The 19,302-nt window shown below is 38.9% G+C and overlaps 1 protein-coding gene across 1 annotated transcript in view; it reads right to left on the bottom strand.

Moving 5' to 3' along the window:
* Nucleotides 1–19,302, bottom strand: part of LOC124594743 (general transcription factor 3C polypeptide 1) — a 370,793-nt gene that overhangs the window by 298,005 nt on the left and 53,486 nt on the right. Inside the window, exons 3-4 of the mRNA XM_047133120.1 lie at nt 18,184–18,377; nt 11,431–11,573 (exon numbers count right to left, since the gene is read on the bottom strand). Coding sequence (XP_046989076.1) covers nt 11,431–11,573; nt 18,184–18,377 — 337 coding nt within the window. The remainder of the gene's footprint in view (nt 1–11,430; nt 11,574–18,183; nt 18,378–19,302) is intronic.

The raw sequence follows: 19,302 nt of genomic DNA, 5'->3' as shown, positions 1-19,302 counted from the left end.
TAGATTCGGGAAATTTTTTTTTTCCTTGACTTCGAGTCTCATTTTTCAGGTGCAGCTTAGATTCGAGTGCGACTTAGATTCGAGTAAAGACAGTACACCCTGACACATGGGAAAAATCAAGAAAAGGATGAAATGGATGAAGTAAGGGGAAACAGGATGAAATCTGGGGGAGTAGGTCGATAGTGAAAGGCTAAAACCACCTGAAACTGGTGTGGAGACCCAATGAGATCAGAGAAAAAATTAAAAAGATTATAATGTGGGTTGCAGGTCTGTGGGTGGATAAGTGTGAAAAAGTGGGGTTGGCAGATGTGGCTATATTAGGTGAAGTTAGTAGGTGCAAACTGGAATAGGGAGGAGAAGGACTGGGGGAGGGGGGTGGCTGACAGGATGAGATATAAGTTCACGTGGCACAGGAAGGTACGGGCAATAACATAAGAAAATACACGAAAGGGACACAGGAGGAGTGATCAATTCGAAGGTACAGGATTAATGATATCGGTAGGAGTAATGTGGGACATGAGATGCTGCACCAACAATCAGTGCGCTCTCGTAGCCATCTATTGTGTGAGGCCAAGATGGGTGATACAGTGTGGCTTGTAAGTAGAGCATGCAGTGCAGTTTGTAAGAAAAACACAGGAAAAAAGAGAAAGGAGGACAGACATTGAGGATAGTAATGTATTAGAAAATAGTAACCAAGGAAAAGAGCACTGTGTCATAGGATGTAAGAAAAGGTGTCAGGCAAAATCAAACAACGGAAAATCCAGAATGGCATGTAACAGTATTATAAAAAGCATAGTTGCTACTTACCATGTAGTAGAGATGCTGAGTCGCAGATAGGCTCAACAAATAGACTGTCAGAAAGTGAGCTTTCAGCCAACAAGGCCTTTGTCGAAAATAGACAACTCACACACACATACTCACACAAACGCAACTCATGCACACATAACTACAGTCTCCGGCTGCTGAGGTCACACTGTAAGCAGCAGCTCATGATGGGAGAGGCCTCAACCTTCACTAGTCATTGTCATTACCCATCAGCCCCTCCCCTGATCCCATTTCAGTGCTACACAGCCCTCTCTATTCCACCAACACACCCACAGTCTTTCTACTTCCCTCCTTTACCCCCTACCCCCCTGTCCACCATTTAACCTCTTGACTGCACCTAGCTGCCCTATCCTCTCTCCACTTCATCGCTGTACGCTCCCACAAGAAGCACTTTCCGTCCATCAGCCTTATCCTCCTATCCCTCCCCCTCCCTGCCCCAGCCTCCCCCTTACCCCCACCACGTGGTTGCCTCTCCCATCATGCACTGCTGTTCACATTGTGGCCTCAGCAGTCAAAGACTGTGGTCATGTTTGTGAGCTGAATTTGCAAGAGTGTGTGTATATGCTGTGTATTTCCAATAAAGGTCTTGCTGACCAAAAGCTCACTTCCTGACAGTCTTCTTGTTGTGCCTATCATGCAAATCAGCATCTCTGCTATTTGGTGAGCAGCAATTACTCTTTTCATAATGTTGTTGAATACAGGTTCCAAAGAGGACAAGAAAGTGTAGACATATTAAGGAATAAAGAATGGACAAATGTGCTGTAGATAAGTAAAGAAAGTTAATAACAAAAGTAAAAGCACATAGAATGGAAGAGAGCCAAATCCATAATGTATAACACTATTGGAAATTCTTGATTGGAAAAATACATAAAATAAGGAAAGACAACCACTTACCTATAGAGCATTAGTGTATGGTGTGCTACCAGCTCATGCTGCCCTGACTGACTGTTAGCTGATGGCATGTGTTTACCTATGACTGGATAGTATGATTAGTATGATCTCTCTCTCTCTTCCTGTCATGCACTTCAATGTCAATTTTTGATTAAGCATATCTATTCACAAATGTTGCTGCTACCTTCTGCTTCTTTAAAACATTTGCTGAACTTCCTTATAACTTCCTATGCAACTCCATATACAATATTTACCATTTATTACTGTTAGGAATGCTTTGACTATATGTTTTAACATTCTTATTTTTTACCACCTTTAACAAATTTTCAGCCACTTCTTTTCTCCACCAACCATCCAACATGAATCCATGCTCATTCTACTCCTGCCAATTCTGAAAACTGTCCTTTTCCCTAGGAAATTGCCATGCACACGTCCTCTTTCTGAAACTTTGCCTGGCGCATCATATCTCACCTAATGGGATTACCATTAAAACTAGCATCTCTGGCAGCCACACATCCTCCTGCAAGAATCTTTGTCTTTTCCAATTCATCAGTCCCTCATCCTCACCAACCTAGTCCATCATACTCATACAATCAAAGCTCAAACCATATCTGACAGCTTCTACTACTTTTGAAAAATCCTTTTACTCTGTGACCACAACTTCTTGAATGTCAACATTGCAATAGAGTTTTGCCCTCCAACAGTTGGAATAGCATTTATAACCCCGAGGATACTGTCCCAGCTACTTGTGTCCTATGCCCATGTGAAACTACCTATCACCAACACAAAGTCTAACATTCTGATTACCCCCCCCCCCCCCCCCCCTCCTCCGGCAACCCCCACAGCTTTCTGACCATGAGCTGTTGACTTACTCCACCCTCTATGTCCCCAAACATTTCCTCCATCCTCCATGAAACAGACTACCCCTAAACACACATCCCATAACACTGTTGCCAACCTTTCTGCCACAATTCTGACTACAGCAGAAATCTCAGTACTTTCTAAAAGTCTCACCTTTTGCTCAAAGCCTAAATTAAAACATGCTGAAGTTGTAAAGGACCTTCTTTTCTTTACTCATTTTTTCATGTGGAAACATTTCATCACTGCCCATCCACTGACAACAGGCAACTAAAATCCCACATAGAATCTTGTAACTCCAACCTCCTCCCAAGTGTGATCCTCCCCCTTATTCCATCCAGTCATCTGCTGGTTATCTTTCAGGAATTCCCCACTTCTAACCTGACCTCACCTTCCCTTCATAAATGCCTCCTCCTTGAGTCCAACATCACTCCTATGGAACACACAGCTATCCATAACCAATCCAGACCACATCAACCTTCCCACAGGCAAATGCCCTACCGCAGTGATCATGAATCACTGAGACTATGGCTAAGGGTCTCCACCAATTTTCCAACACCTCTGCGTACAAACTTTATGGCAATGATCCCATCCCAGAAGTCCAAAAATACCTCCAGCAGCTCCTCATTGCTTTAGATCTATCTCAAAACCGGACACCTGAATCCATCTCCCTTCTCATACCAGCAGCTTCCCACATACCTACCTTTTACCTACTACCCAGTCTCTACAAACCCCGCAGGTCTCCCACTGGCTATACCACGGTGGCTGGGTACAAGGCTCTCGATGAATGATCCCCTGACTTTGTTGATCAACCCCTCCAAACCATTGTCTGTAACCTCCCATCCTACATTCAGTACACTGCTCACATCCTTCACCACCGCTCTGCAGTTCCTGTTTTGTTACTACCAGACAACCTGTTGCCATTGTGGATACAAATCCTTATGCACCAACATTCCATATGTCCATGGCTTTGTGTTACCATGGAACATTACCCTTTCCCAGTGTCCAACTGATAGCAGACATATCACCTCTCCCTTATCCTCCTAGCCAACCAGAGCCTGACCCGCAATTACTATTAGCCAAATTACTGTAGCCAAATCTACACACAAATCCATGGTACTGCCATGGATACTTGCATGGCTCCTTTCTATACCAACTTATTTAAGGAGGAATCCTCCCTTTCCAATCAGCAACTAAACCTTCTTGTCTGATTCAGATTCAATGACGACATTTTTATGATGTGGATTCACGGCATGGACAACCTTGCTCCTTCCTCCATAACATTTAATACCTGTTCCCAAATCCACTTCACCTGGTCCTTCTCAACTCAATGAACCACCTTCCTACATACCAAGCACACCAACAGAATCTCCACTTTGACACTGTCACCCTTACCATTTCAAAAAGCCTCTTCGATACACCCTTGCTACCCATGGATGCTATAACTGCAGTGGAAAGCAGGAGTTGTTGAAATATACCAATAACCTTAGCAGAGCCTTTATTGACAGACATTATCCTATCCGGCACATTCATAAACAAACCTCCAGTGCCATTTGCTCCTTGAACAACCGTAAATGTGTTAACCAGCCACCAACTGACACTCTCCTAATAATCCAGAGTCACTATGGCCTTGAAAAGCTCAAACACATCCTTCACCAGGGCTTTGATACCTCCCATTATGCCCTGAGATGACAGTCACCATTGTCATCATCATCGTCATTGTCGTCATCATCATCATCATCATCGCCAACATCATCATCATTGCCAACATCATCGTCATTGCCAACATCATCGTCATCATCATCATCATGTTTTCTGGTATATTAGCAGGTCCTTTGCCACTCCATTTTCTGCGATCCACTGCTTCCTTCTTAAGGCTGCTGTATGTTGTACTGTCCATCATGTCATCCACTATATGAAATCTCTTTCTTCCTCACTTCCTTTTCCCATCTACACAACCTAATAAAACTGTTTTTATCAGTTTGTCATTCTGCCTTAATATATGCCCAATCCAATTTCTTTTTCTTATTTTTATTACATGTAGTAACTGTCTTTTCTCTCCCACTCTTATCAGTACCTCTTCATTTTTTACTCTGTCCAGCCAACTTATTCTTTCCATTATCCACCATGTTCACATCTCAAAAGCCTCCAGCCTTTCTCTGTTTTTCTTCCTCAAAGACCATGTTTCAGCGCCATACAGAAGAACACTCCATACAAGACAGTTTGTGAATCTTTTCCTGAGTTCTCTGTCCAAACTGCTAGAGAAAATTCTCCTTTTCTTATAAAATGTCTCTTTTGCCATTGCTATCCTTGTTTTAATTTCTGTGCTGCACTTCCAGTCGTGTCAATCCTGCTTCCAAGATACTTAAAATTTTGCACATGTTCTAATATTTCTCCATTCAGCATAATTTTTATTTCTTTATTTCCTCCTAGTGCCAATACTTTTGTTTTCTTTATGTTAATTTTCATTCCATAATTTTTTCTGTTAGCTTCAATGGTGTCCACTAAATCCTGTAATTCTTTTTCCCCTGTGACTAGAAGGACCATGTCATCAGCAAACCTCAAACACCCTACTCTTCTTCCTCCAATTTCTACTCCTTTGTCATCTAATGAGCATTGGTCAATCATATTTTCCAAGTAGAGGTTGAAAAGGGTAGGTGATAGACAGCATCCCTGTCTTACTCTTTTTCCTAGTCTGACCCAGTTTGTACTTTCTCCTCCCACTTTAATTGAAGCTTTTTGATTAAGATATAATGAATTTACAAGTCTTCTGGTTTTCCAGTGCACTCTCTTTTCCCTCATTACAGCCACCAGATTGTCCCAAGCCATATTGTCGAATGCCTTTTCTAGATCGATAAAGCACATGTATAGGTCTATTCCTTTTCAATAAGCCTTGCTCCCAAGATTCGTAGGAGCCCTATTACCTCTCTGGTGCTATATTCTGTCTAAAGCCAAACTGCTTCTCGCCAAGATTCTCCTCCATTACTTTTTCAAGTCTCGTATTAATTATTCTTAACATCACTTTGGCTGCATGTGAAATGAGGCTGATTGTCCTGTGCTCGCTGCATTTCTTCGTTCCTTGTTATTTCGGTAATAGAATCATTACAGCTGTCAAAAAGTCCTAAGGCCATTCACCACTGTCATATATTTTATTACATAACCTCAATATCTCTCTTATTTCATCTTGGTTCAAGCATGTTAATAATTCTCCCGGTACCATATCTGTACCTACCGCTTTGCCATTTTTGATTGCAGCTATGGCAGACTTTACTTCTTCCATTATGATGGTTGGTCCTTTCTTGTCATCACTTACACTGTTGAGTGATTCAAATTCCAGTTTCTGGTTTGCGATCTGTGTCATATAGCTCTTTTAGACATTCTTCCCATCTCTGGAAGACATCGTCACGATGTTTGTACACTACCTCCTGTCTTTACTCAAAATTTCCATAGTAGCATTTCCTGCTCTGTTTTGATCCCATGTCATAGGCTTTACTCTGTTTGTATAGTAAGTCATATCTTCCCTCCCTGTCCAGTTCTTCAATTGCAACACATTCCTCTTTTAGCCATTTTTTCCTAGCGTGCACTGTTTCTCTTCGCAGTTCATTATTTAACCTTCGGTACAACTTTCTTGCATCTTCAGTGTTCATGTTTTTAAATTTTCTTCTCTCCTCCATCTTGGAAATCATTTCTTGTGTGACCCATGGTTATTTTGCCCTTTTCCCTTTTACATATCTTATATTTTGCTGTCCTGCTTTAATGATTCCTTCTTTCAGCACATTCCAGTACTCGCTGGCATTATCAGGTGGTTTTTTTTGTCTCATAATGTGTTTAGAAACTCATATGACAGCATTTCTGTAATTTGTTCTTTGTTGGATCTTATCTTCTCTAGATCCCACTTCTTCACCATGGATGCTTTCTTCAGTTTTTTCATTCTTATTTCTATTTCTGCCGTAAGTACGTTGTGTTTGTTATTAATATATGCACTTGGTAATCTGTGCACCTTCTTGATTCCATTCCTGTATCTTTCTTCTACCAGTATAAAATTGATTTGGTTCCTGTATTTATCCCCTGGTGATTTCCAAGTGCAGAGCCTCTTCTTGTGATTCTTGAACCATGTATTTGTCACTATTAGCTTCCTTTCCCTGCAGAAGTCAGTTAGCCATTCACCTCTATCATCTCTCTTTCCAAGACCATGACTGCCTACTATGTTTCCCTCTTTCCCTTTTCCCACAATAGAGTTCCAGTCTCCCATTACTATTTTGCAGCATTTTTTATTTCCATCCATTATTCTCTCTATTACATTGTACGTTACCTCTACAATTTGGTCATCATGTTCTGAAGTTGGTATATCCACCTGGACAATCAGTAAATCTTTTTGTGCTCCTTTCAGCCTTACACTAATAACCCGGTCATTTGCATAGTCCATATATTCCACACATTTAGTCAATTTCTTTGTCATAATCATTCCTACTCCATTCATTCCTTTTACTTCTCCTCCTGAGTAGTACAATACATATTCATCTGACTGTAACTCTTCACATCCATACCATCTTACTTCAGCAACTCCTACGAGGTCCATATGATTCTTTTCCATCTCTCTTTTAAGGTTTTCCAGTTTTCCTGCTTGCAGCAGAGTTCTAACATTCCACTTGAGTGATGCTTTCTAAAACCATGCTGATTCATGGACTTAAGCTCCATGGTTTCAAAAAAATTTATTATATTCAAACTGAGAATATTTACAAGGATTCTGCAGAAAACCAATGATATGTGTATTGGCCCTGTAGTTTTGCGGATCCATTCTTTCGCCCTTCTTATATACAGGAGTCACCTACGCATTTTTCCGGTCACAAGGGACTATGCGCTGGGCAAGAGACTGGCAATAATTGCAAGCTATGTAAGTGGCCAGTGTCACAGAGTACTATTTGTAAAACTTAACAGGGATCCCATCCGGACCTGGTGACTCATTTGTTTTCAGTTCTTTCAGTTGTTTCTGTATGCCTGAGATGCTTATTACTATGTTGTCCCTACACACCTCCCCACCCCTCCATCCAGTCAGGCAACTATTTTCAATAATCGATATTCAATAATTGGTCTCACTGCTACCATGAGCATGTACATTTGGATGTCAGTGTGGTGGTGGTGGTGGTGGTGGTTTTGTGTGTGTGTGTGTGTGTGTGTGTGTGTGTGTGTGTGTGTGTGTGTGTGTGTGTGAATACGAGTACTCTTACTACAAAAAAAACAAGAGCTCAAAATACAGTGTTAATGGTTTTCTGTTACATTTTTCTGTTACATTTTTCTGTGTACCATGCATTAATGCTCTACAATTACGTGGTTATCTTCCTCCCTATTTTACTCATTTTTACATCCAGGAATTTCTGTTTCTGTTATGTATGTGGATATTGAATAACTTGAGGAGAGACCACAGCCCTGTCTCAATCCATTCCTGACTACACTGTACTTCTACGTTCTCTGACTCTGTTAACTGCAGTCTTATTTCCATATAAGGAGGGACACAGTGTTAAATGAAATCAGTAGTTCTTATTGAAATTTGTGGTTTTGACAACCTGGAATGAAATTTTGCATGTCATAAATGAGAAGGCCACAGTTGGCTTGTTTAATGTCGAAATTGGAAAGCAACTTTCTTCTCAAGGCTGAGGTTTGCTTATAACCTTAAAACGACTGCTCATTTCATGTGTGCATGACTTTGAAGCACACTTTATGAATACATTGTTACAAGGGAAGAGACCACAAATTGTTAATATTTTTATCTTTCTCACTTTTATGAGATCCTTGCAGAATAATTTTGATGCTGAAAGTTTAAATCAATTTTTGTGCTTTTGACTGTGAAATCTGGTGGAGCCTACATTCTATCAACTTATATAATATGTGAATGACACTAGATCACTATATTTATGTTTCAAATCTTATGTATATATTACATGTAAAATCACCATTCACATCTATGCCAACATTTCAAGTCTTGGCTCTGCAAAGGCCGTGCAGATATGTAGCATGAAATTTTTGAACTCTAGTAGATTGTATTCTGCAATACAATTTCCTCTTAAGAAGTTTTATACTCCAACAATCATCCACATTTGACCACAGACATTTTAAATGCATTTTATGAGCTTAAAATAATTAATCAATCATTCTCAAGTATTTTACACCTCAAAGTTGTACTAAAAATATGCAATGATTGTTTTGGGACAGTAATTCAAATTTAAATGTTTATTTGACACTACAATAGTGAAGCCATAGTAACAGCACATTTTTAAAGAAAAATTGTATGTACTGTGACTATGGCTTCACTACTGTAGTGTCAAATAAACATTTTCTTATATTATAGTGACACTACTTTATGACAATTATGTCTGAATATAATTAAAATTTCTTATTTTTCTGAAGCTTTCTTCGCAAATTCTTACTTTGCACTCTCCTGAGAGTTGTATAACTTAATCCTTGTTCCCAAACCGCTCAGTTTGTTCAGGGAGATTTCATAGGTAGATATAACTTTTCAGGATGAAATGAAATGACTATCATGGATAGTCCCTTTCAATTTTAGAAGCCATATGGAGTAAGACCTGAACTGCAAGGCGGATGCGGAGGTGATTGTGTTGGAGTTGTTGTTATAGCAGAACAACATCCTAAAGAGATCACCTCTCCTGAATTCTTTCAAAGAACATAGAACAGTATATTCTAGTGTATCAATATGTTGCTGCTACACTGACTTCTTCAAGAGTTACTTTAAGAATGTTCTCACTTGCAGTGAAGAAACTCCACATTACTTCCTCTCTTAACTTTTACATAAGGAGCATTTATGGGAAGATCTAAATGCATGAATGTCACACTGTCTACCTCAAATTAGTACACCCATGCCTCACAAGCATATAAATGCTGAGTGCCAATTTTGAACTATTACAATGACCCACATTTAGATTTTGTTAACAGGTCTCCAAACTTTAAACTTCATATCGCTGTTTTACACAGTGCAGTACATAAGCATTACAAACTTCTTTTGTGTAAAATCTCTGAGAGCTGTGGGTCCAATCCTAAGAGTACAGTAAATGTGCTCATAGATACAAAATGTCAATGCAAATGGGAAAATGAAAACCAACAAAGGTCATGTGCATGAACAGAAAAGCAATTAGATATTGATGAATTACAATGGGCCATGAACAGAGTGTGTGTTTCATAATTCACCTCTGGAACAAGTAGGCAACAGTGTCAATTATTGTCGACAGATGGATGCCTCTGTCAGCACAGTAGAGTCAATATTCAAGGCTGCTCTAGAAATATGCGTTTCATATAACACACATTCCATGGGTACCACGTGAACTAGTTACAAACTGAACCTGGCAGATTTTTGCAATTGGGTATGATGCTATGCTACTAAAATACTGCTATAAGAATGTAAAAGGCAAAGTATGATTCATGTAGAAGGGTAAATAAAAGAAACATTACTTGACTCCCAAGCTGGTACAACTAATTTCAATTTCACAAAGATTCATTCAATTACATTAAAAAATGTTCAAAATGTAATGGGAATTTTGTAATTTCACATGGTGTATAGTCCAATTTGTGTAATTTTTTCATTGTTGTGTTGGTAAACATATGAAATGTATATGCTCAGTGCTAGCCATATTGGATATTTGGTCTGTTTTCAGCTGTCAAAAAGTGTTACAAGTGTTTTGGCAGTATTGACAGTTATTTATTTTGTATAAAATTAGATCACAGAATTTGTATTAAATTTGCTATATGAAAGGAATAAAGTAAAACAAAGTTTTAGAATGTTAAATACTGCTTTTTATGGTGTCTGTTAAGTGTAGAACAAGTATTCATGAATGGTATAAATGTTTTGGAGATGATTGTGAAGACAAATGGCACATCACCAACTGATGAAGTCATGGAAAAATGTTAAAGAAATGATTCTGAACAATCACCGAATCACAAACAGAGACATCACAGATGATACTGGCATACCAAGAGGTTGTCACAAAACTGGTCCAGACTTTTGGATGTGAGATTTGCGACAGCAAAATTTGCACCAAAATTGTTGAATTTTGAACAAAAACAGCAGAGCTAGATGAAGTGAACAATGATGCAGAACTACTAACATGTGTTATAACAGATGCCGTAACTTGAATTTACAGATGTGACACTGACACTAATGTTCAGTCATAGCAGTGGAAGCATTCTAGATCACAAGACAAAAAAAGTTCCAATGCAGTCAAATGTGAAGGTTATATTTACTGTGTCCTTTGATTCAAGTAGAATAATGCACCACGAGTTCTTGCCACAAGGTTGAATGATAAATAAGAAGGGGATGGGGGTGGGGAGGGGGACATTTGTAGTAAAACAGTTCATGCCTTTTATACAATACTGCAGCAGCAACACTTCACAGATTGTTCATGAATTTTCTGTCAAAAACAGTAATGTGATTATGCCCCAGCCCCGAAATTTTCCAGATACAGTCACATATGACTATTTTCTGTTCCTGTAAATAAAGAAAACAGTAAAGAGCCCTCATTTTACAAGCATAGATAAAATTAAAAATGTGCTAATGGAGAGCTTAAGGCTACCCCAAACATCAAGCTCCAGAAGTGTTTTGGGGATTGGAAAAGGCACTGGCATGGGTGTATAATATCTAATGGGGAACATTTTGAAGGGCATAACACTGATGTAGACAAATCAATAAAATTCCTTCCATGAAACAAAAATTCCTGTTCTTTTCTTTTCCTCATATATAGCCTTGATCAGCCATATGCCAATTAATAAAGTACTCAAGTTTCGAATCATGAGCTATAATTTATTGGTCACAAAGTTGTTAGTTTTTTGGTTATTTTTTTTCAAAATTACCTTGAAATAATGTCTGTGTATGACAGAGAAGCAAGGTCTTCCTTTAGTTGACGTCTTGAATGATATGTTGAACAAGAACCCATAACTCCATTCTTTATATCATCTATTTGGTGAAATGGATAAATGTCTTCTGGAATTTCATCCTATTAAAAAAGAGAAATCCATTTTGATTGCATTTTGTTTGGTCTTGAAAAAACATACATGCAGACTAAGTATAACAAGCACAAAGAATAAGTGAATATCATCAAATCACACTGTATTAAGATAAAGTCACAATAGCTCAAATGTGAAAAACTGAAGCTGTTGACAAGAACAGTATGATACACATTTCAGTTTGTTCATAACAGCACATTAACTTGTATTGACTTGGAAATTCTCAATCCAGCCACAAGGCTGCTTTGACATTCTATAAACTCGTATCTGGAACACTAAGCAACAGTGTGGAGCTGTATCAAATGTCTTCTGTAGGTCAAGGAACATGACATCAACCTGGGTGCTGTTATCAACAGCCCTTCATTCTCCAAAAAGTTCATAACACACGAGCACAAAATATGTTCCATAAACCCTGCATAAACCCTACCTGTTTCCTTGTTTGCAACGTTTTGTCATTTAAACATTCTACAAGAAACTACTGCTCATCAAAGAGGAGCAAGCTCTTTTGTGTAACTAGTATAAAATCATATGATTCAATTGCTTTCTTCCATCAAGCAATTTTAGTTGATTTCTGATTCCATGGTAACTTATCTTAAAGTCTTTCATTTTGACATTTGTGTAAAGAGTGAAAGAAGGAACCTCATTATGATTTTGCCCTGCAACAATGTTGGAGGACCAAAATCATTGTTTCAGTCTTTTCTTTATTGGCTTCTTAGGTGAGACACTAAAAAGATGATTTTGATCCACTTACTGATTTTATCAAGGACCACAACTTCTTAGGACTTTTTAGGAGTTAATTTGTTCAAGGATCATTTTACAATGATACAGGATTTCTCAGTTTAACACGAGGAAAAATTAAGTCATATATAGAGACATATGAATAATTGTAATGAGGAGAGTACAGGTTATCGGCAGTGGCCTTGTTCAAGGAACCATTCGAAATTTGCCTGAAACCATTTATGAGAGCTACAGAAAACCTGAATTAGGGTGACCATAACACTGGCAGAAACCTCCAGCCATGCAATCAATGTGTTTTGTGGCCATGATACTTAAGTTCCTGTCAGTGTGGAGAATGATTATGTCACAGTATTTGAGAAGGTTGTGGATAGCTGATTGCTTCAAACCATTGGGAACAGATTTGGGGGAAGAATGTAAAGCCATCCTGGAGGCGAAGGATTTTTGTAAAGTATTCACAGGATAGTCAGATGGTCTTTTATAAGGATTATAGCTATAGGTAGGATATAACCAAGTAAGATAATGTTTTGGACTGGCTGTGATCTGACGGGTAAACAAAAACAAATTACTTCCCCTAAGGTGAAAAATGAAGGAAAAAGATCCCCTAACTGTGTGCACTCAGCTGATTTAAAACTGTCACACAGGCAACAGTTCGATAATCCGTGCATCAGCTGTTTACCCACCACGCCCCCCATAGGCACCCAGCTGCTCACCAGCAGGCACACAAGCTGGAACTGCCTGCTCTAGAGGAAGAAATTTGCACCAATAATACATTAATATTCAGCACTTGGTTGGTTCAAAATCATAAAAGAAGGTTGTATACATGGAAGAAGCCTGAAGATACTTACAGATTTCAAATAGATTATATAATGGTAAGACAGAGATTTAGGAACCAGGTTTTAAATTGTAAGACATTTCCAGGGGCAGATGTGGACTCTGACCACAATCTATTAGTTATGAACTGTAGATTAAAACTGAAGAAACTGCAAAAAGGTGGGAATTTAAGGAAATGGGACCTGGATAAACTGACTAAACCAGAGGTTGTACACAGTTTCAGGGAGAGCGTAAGGGAACAAATGGCAGGAATGGGGGAAAGAAATACAGTAGAAGAAGAATGGGTAGCTTTGAGGGATGAAGTAGTGAAGGCAGCAGAGGATCAAGTAGGTAAAAAGACGAGAGCTGGTAGAAATCCTTGGGTAACAGAAGAAATATTGAATTTAATTGATGAAAGGAGAAAATATAAAAATTCAGTACATGAAGCAGACAAAAAGGAATACCAACGTGTCAAAAATGAGATCGACAGGAAGTGCAAAATGGCTAAGCAGGGATGGCTAGAGGATAAATGTAAGGATATAGTGGCTTATCTCACTAGAGGTAAGATAGATACTGCCTACAGGAAAATGAAAGAGACCTTTGGAGAAAGGAGAACCACTTGTATGAATATCAAGAGCTCAGAGGGAAACCCAGTTCTAAGCAAATAAGGGAAAGCAGAAAGGTGTAAGGAGTATATAGAGGGTCTATACAAGGGCGATGTACTTGAGGACAACATTATGGAAATGGAAGAGGATGTAGACGAAGATGAAATGGGAGATATGATACTGCGTGAAGAGTTTGACAGAGCACTGAAAGACATGAGTTGAAACAAGGCCCCGGGAGTAGACAACATTCCACTAGAACTACTGATGGCCTTGGGAGAGCCAGTCCTAACAAAACTCTACCATCTGGTGAGCAAGATGTATGAGACAGGCGAAATACCCTTAGACTTCAAGAAGAATATAATAATTCCAATCCCAAAGAAAGCAGGTGTTGACAGGTGTGAAAATTACCGGACTATCAGTTTAATAAGTCACAGCTGCAAAATACTAACGCAAATTCTTTACAGACGAATGGAAAAACTCATAGAAGCCGACCTCGGGGAAGATCAGTTTGGATTCCGTAGAAGTGTTGGAACACGTGAGACAATACTGACCCTACGACTTATCTTAGAAGCTAGATTAAGGAAAGGCAAACCTATGTTTTTAGCATTTGTAGACTTAGAGAAAGCTTTTGACAATGTTGACTGGAAAACTCTCTTTCAAATACTTAAGGTGGCAGGGGCAAAATATAGGGGGCGAAAGGCTATTTACAATTTGTATAGAAACCAAATGGCAGTTGTAAGAGTCGAGGGGGCATGAAAGGGAAGCAGTGCTTGGGAACGGAGTGAGACAGGGTTGCAGCCTCTCCCCAGTGTTATTCAATCTGTATATTGAACAAGCAGTGAAGGAAACAAAAGAAAAATTCGGAGTAGGTATTAAAATTCATGGAGAAGAAATAAAAACTTTGAGGTTCGCCGATGACATTGTAATTCTGTCAGAGACAGCAAAGGACTGGGAAGAGCAGTTGAACGGAATGGATAGTGTCTTGAAAGGAGCGTATAAGATGAACATCAACAAAAGCAAAATGAGGATAATGGAATGTAGTCAAATTAAGTCGGATGATGCTGAGGGTATTAGATTAGGAAATGAGACACTTAAAGTAGTAAAGGAGTTTTGCTATTTGGGGAGCAAAATAACTGATGATGGTCGAAGTAGAGAGGATATAAAATGTAGACTGGCAATGGGAAGGAAAGCATTTCTGAAGAAGAGAAATTTGTTAACATCGAGTATAGATTTAAGTGTCAGGAACTCATTTCTGAAAGTATTTGTATGGAGTGTAGCCATGTATGGAAGTGAAACATGGACGATAAATAGTTTAGACAAGAAGAGAATAGAAGCTTTCGAAATGTGGTGCTACAGAAGAATGCTGAAGATTAGATGGGTAGATCACATAACTAATAAGGAGGTATTGAATAGAATTGGAGAGAAGAGAAGTTTGTGGCATAACTTGACTAGAAGAAGGGATCGGTTGGTAGGACATGTTCTGAGGCATCAAGGGATCACCAATTTAATATTGGAGGGCAGCGTGGAGGGTAAAAATCGTAGAGGGAGACCAAGAGATGAATACACCAATCAGATTCAGAATGATGTAGTTTGCAGTAGGTACTGGGAGATGAAGAAGCTTGCACAGGATAGAGTAGCATGGAGAGCTGCATCAAACCAGTCTCAGGACTGAAGACCACAACAACACCAATTCAGCACTTCTGTTAACTTCATGATGCATTCTGTACTGGTTGTCAAGTACGAATGAGTAAAATATGGAACAGACAAACAAATTGCTACAGTATCAAACACCAGATGTCAAAAGATTTTAACCTTGTAAATGGGAGGTACTATAGTGACAAATCAGCATTTTTTCCTTATGAATCCATGGTGTTTCAAAATATGGAGGAAGAGAAATAGATTACATTAAATTTCTGATGTCATCTACATCTTTTATCTGTCTTTCTTCTTCTGTCACCTCCTTTGTTACCATTCCTCCTCCTGTTCTTGGTGTGTTAAGATGTTCATGTCATTGTAAACACATGTAAGAGTGAATAATTATTTTTTTCTTTCAAGTAATGACTCTTGTTTTATAATTTATTAATATTAATCTCTTAAACATGTTACTAACAGGTTCCCAAGTGGCAATGCGGGCGAGTCTTATTGCACAAGCACAAATAACCAGCTTGGGCAATATTTGTTTAGCCAGTATTGTGGCCATCTCATTGAGAACTACAAATTATAATAACTGATTACAACCTGGACATTATTTGATTTTAGAAAAGTCTGAGTGTCCAGCACATTTGAGATATTCCATCATCACAGTCATGAAAACAAAATACCAAGCCAGTTGCTCTGAAAGAATAATATTTTGTGCCTTACAGATTTTAAATCTGTAGACCTTTCATCAATTTAATTTGCCTGGTTCTTATGATGGTGAGTTAAAGAATGAAACAGTTGTGTGGCTGAAATAGGTTACAAGTGCAATGAAGTGATATAAAAAAATGGGAACAACTATAGGCACAATAGGCTTTACTTCTACAGGAATCTCTAGTTAAATTGTTATCAAATTGCCTCATCCATGTTTATGTAATAGCTCTCAATGTAAAGATGAAGTGGACGGCTTAGAATATAAATAATTTTGTATTATACAGGGTGGCGCAGATGGATCGGGTGGTTTTAAAATACTTGTCAAACTGTCAATTGTAAAGGTATTGGATTGAAATAAAGTGCAAAACGTGTAGTTACAATGGAAGTTTATTAACAAAAAAATAGTAATGTTAGTTTTTAAAAATTACATCCATCAAATGCCCTCCTTCTCGAGCGACGCATTCTTGGAGTCGGTCCTTAACGTTCCGCATTGCCCGCTCAAGCACATCACCAGGAATTGATGTGATTTCGGTGTGAATTGCTGCCTTCAACTCCTGAATGGTCCGGGGTTTGTTCATGTAGACCCTTGCTTTTAAATAGCCCCATAAGAAAAAGTCACATACCGTGAGGTCCGGTGAGCGAGGGGGCCAATGGACATCTCCATTACGGGAAATCAAACGGCCAGGGAACAGAGCGCGTACAGCTTGCATTGATATCCTAGCGGTATGTGCAGTTGCCCCGTCTTGTTGGAACCACATATTGCCCATGTCGTAATTGTTCTCTTCAAGTTGTGGGAGAAGAAAATCTTCAATCATGTTCACATAACGCTGCGAATTAACAGTAACCGCCTGCTCCCTTTCATTTTCAAAAAAGTAAGGACCAATTATCCCTACCTTAGAAACCCCACACCAAACCGTCACTTTGTCACTATGGAGAGGCCGTTAGTGTAGATCTCTTGGGTTAGTGTCGGCCCAGTAACGGCAATTTTGCTTGTTTACGTATCCGTTAATGTGAAAGTGAGCCTCGTCAGACATCATGATAATCAGGTTTACATCTTCCAATAACTCCAACATCTGTTGGCTAAACTGAAGCCTTTGAAGATGGTCTGTTGGGAGAATCTTCTGTACCAACAGGATTTTATAGGGGTGGAATTTCAGTTCTTTGTTAAGAATCCTTTGAAGGCTCCGACGTGACATTCCAAGAGCTTGAGCACGACGTCTCGTTGATCGACGTGGGCTCGCAGTGACATCGCGTCTCACACGCTCCACGTTCTCAGGCGTTGTTATTATTGGCGGTCTAGGCGTCCATTTTGGAGCACATGAACCAGTAGTGCGGAAATTATGCACCCAACTCAATATCGTATCTCGCTTAGGAACACTACCGCGAGGTGGGATGTTGAAACGCCGGCGAAAGGCACGCGTCACAGCAACAATTGACTCGTTATTGCGTATGAACTCTTCCACTGCGAAAACACGATGCTCAACGGACCACGTAGCCATCGCGACTGACTGCCAGCCTGCAACTGAAACTTCCCGTCCCCCCCCACCACAGGACGAAGTCGCCGAACACCTGGCTCCCCCCCTCCAGACGTACAGTCCACTTCAAAACCACCCGATCCATCTGCGCCACCCTGTACATTATTAGTTCAATACTGATATCTTAGACTCTGAGTTAGCTATCACACAATCTAGAAAATGTCGGATTTCCATTGAAACAATTTTTAGTCTTAAATAATCTAGCACTAACACTAGCACTAGTCACTGCTAACATAACCCAGAAAATGTTTTACATGGTATTTCCTTATGCAAAAAAATGGAACCGAACTACACAGACATATTAGGGCAAAGCAGACAATAGATGTAATACTTGCAGGCAATTTTTCATATTTAAATTACAACTAGAGTGTTACCCCAGTATATGACATAGCAGTAGCTTGAATGACAACAGTTGCGTCAGAAAATACACACAACAGGTTGAATATTAAATGTCATTACTTGACTAGGCATCCCACTGCTGGATACAAGATCACTTACTCTGAAGCATGCACACATGTAAACTAGATATTTAATTACTGAAACTTGAGATCAGAAATACTCACAGGTTCTAAAACTGTACCAAGTTCTGGATCAACATATTTATAACGATCAAATATTATCAATGGATTTCGTGGTTTATGTAACTCATAAAATTCAACATCATCCAATTCTTTAATTAGTTTCCAAAGGAATTCTTTTGATGAGTCATCCAGAATCAGATCAAATCCTGGTCGCTCTTTCAGCCTCAGCCAGAGATCTACAAAATTAAAATATAAGTTTAAAACCTTCCAGAGATCAGGGTTAATACACAACTGGCATACAAATATTATTGCAGCCTGAGGTCTTTAGTGGGCCGCTTCTGTCCATAAAGGCCACTGTAAATGATCAAACATTTTGTCAACTTAACTAGGCCTGCCAAATATTTGACCATGTACAGTGCTATTTGACATGTTTGTTGAGCATAGATCGTGTTTGACATGTTTGCCAGAAAGTTGGACAAGATAATGGATGTTATTTGTGATGGTGTTTCACCACATATGCTTAGTGAAAAATTGTTTTATTAGAATTGATCTCATTATATCATGAGTTTCCACAACCATGGAAACTGCAGTCAAGTATAAAAACAAAATTGCACTAAAAATTACCAAAATGGTAGAGGCATAACATCTTCCTCAGTCATTTATTACACTTGAAAAGGTTATGAACAAAAGCAATATTTTAGGCATACAGTCACATACAAGTGGAATGAAAGAAAAGAAATTGAAGTTCTCTGGTTCTTCCACAGATAATGTTAGCTATATGTTCCTGCATTGTGATATTTTAATGAACTGTCTTAGAAGAATAAGTAGAAGGAAATAAATGTTTGCATACTTGTGTCTTCTTTTTCAATACGAGGGCAAAGTAATGCTAAATAAGTTATTGAATGTTTCACTGTCTATCTACAGAAAATTGATGTAATCATCAGGTTCTGAATGTAATATTTCCATTAACATGTTTTCAGTTGTACATTTATCTCTCATTTTAAACCATTCCCTGGACCAGCATCTAGTTTTCTTCTGCTTTAAACACACTGCTAGAGTCAGTGTTGTGGTTTGATGCAGCTCTCCATGCTACTACAGATGCTTTACCTCCATTTGTAGCCATTCCCACTAGTGCCAAAATACGGCATACACAAAAAGATT

The sequence above is a fragment of the Schistocerca americana genome, chromosome 2 (genome assembly GCF_021461395.2).
Source record: "Schistocerca americana isolate TAMUIC-IGC-003095 chromosome 2, iqSchAmer2.1, whole genome shotgun sequence".
NCBI lineage: Eukaryota > Metazoa > Arthropoda > Insecta > Orthoptera > Acrididae > Schistocerca > Schistocerca americana.
The sequence above is the reverse complement of the archived record's forward strand: the minus strand, read 5'-3'. Positions and strand labels throughout refer to the sequence as shown.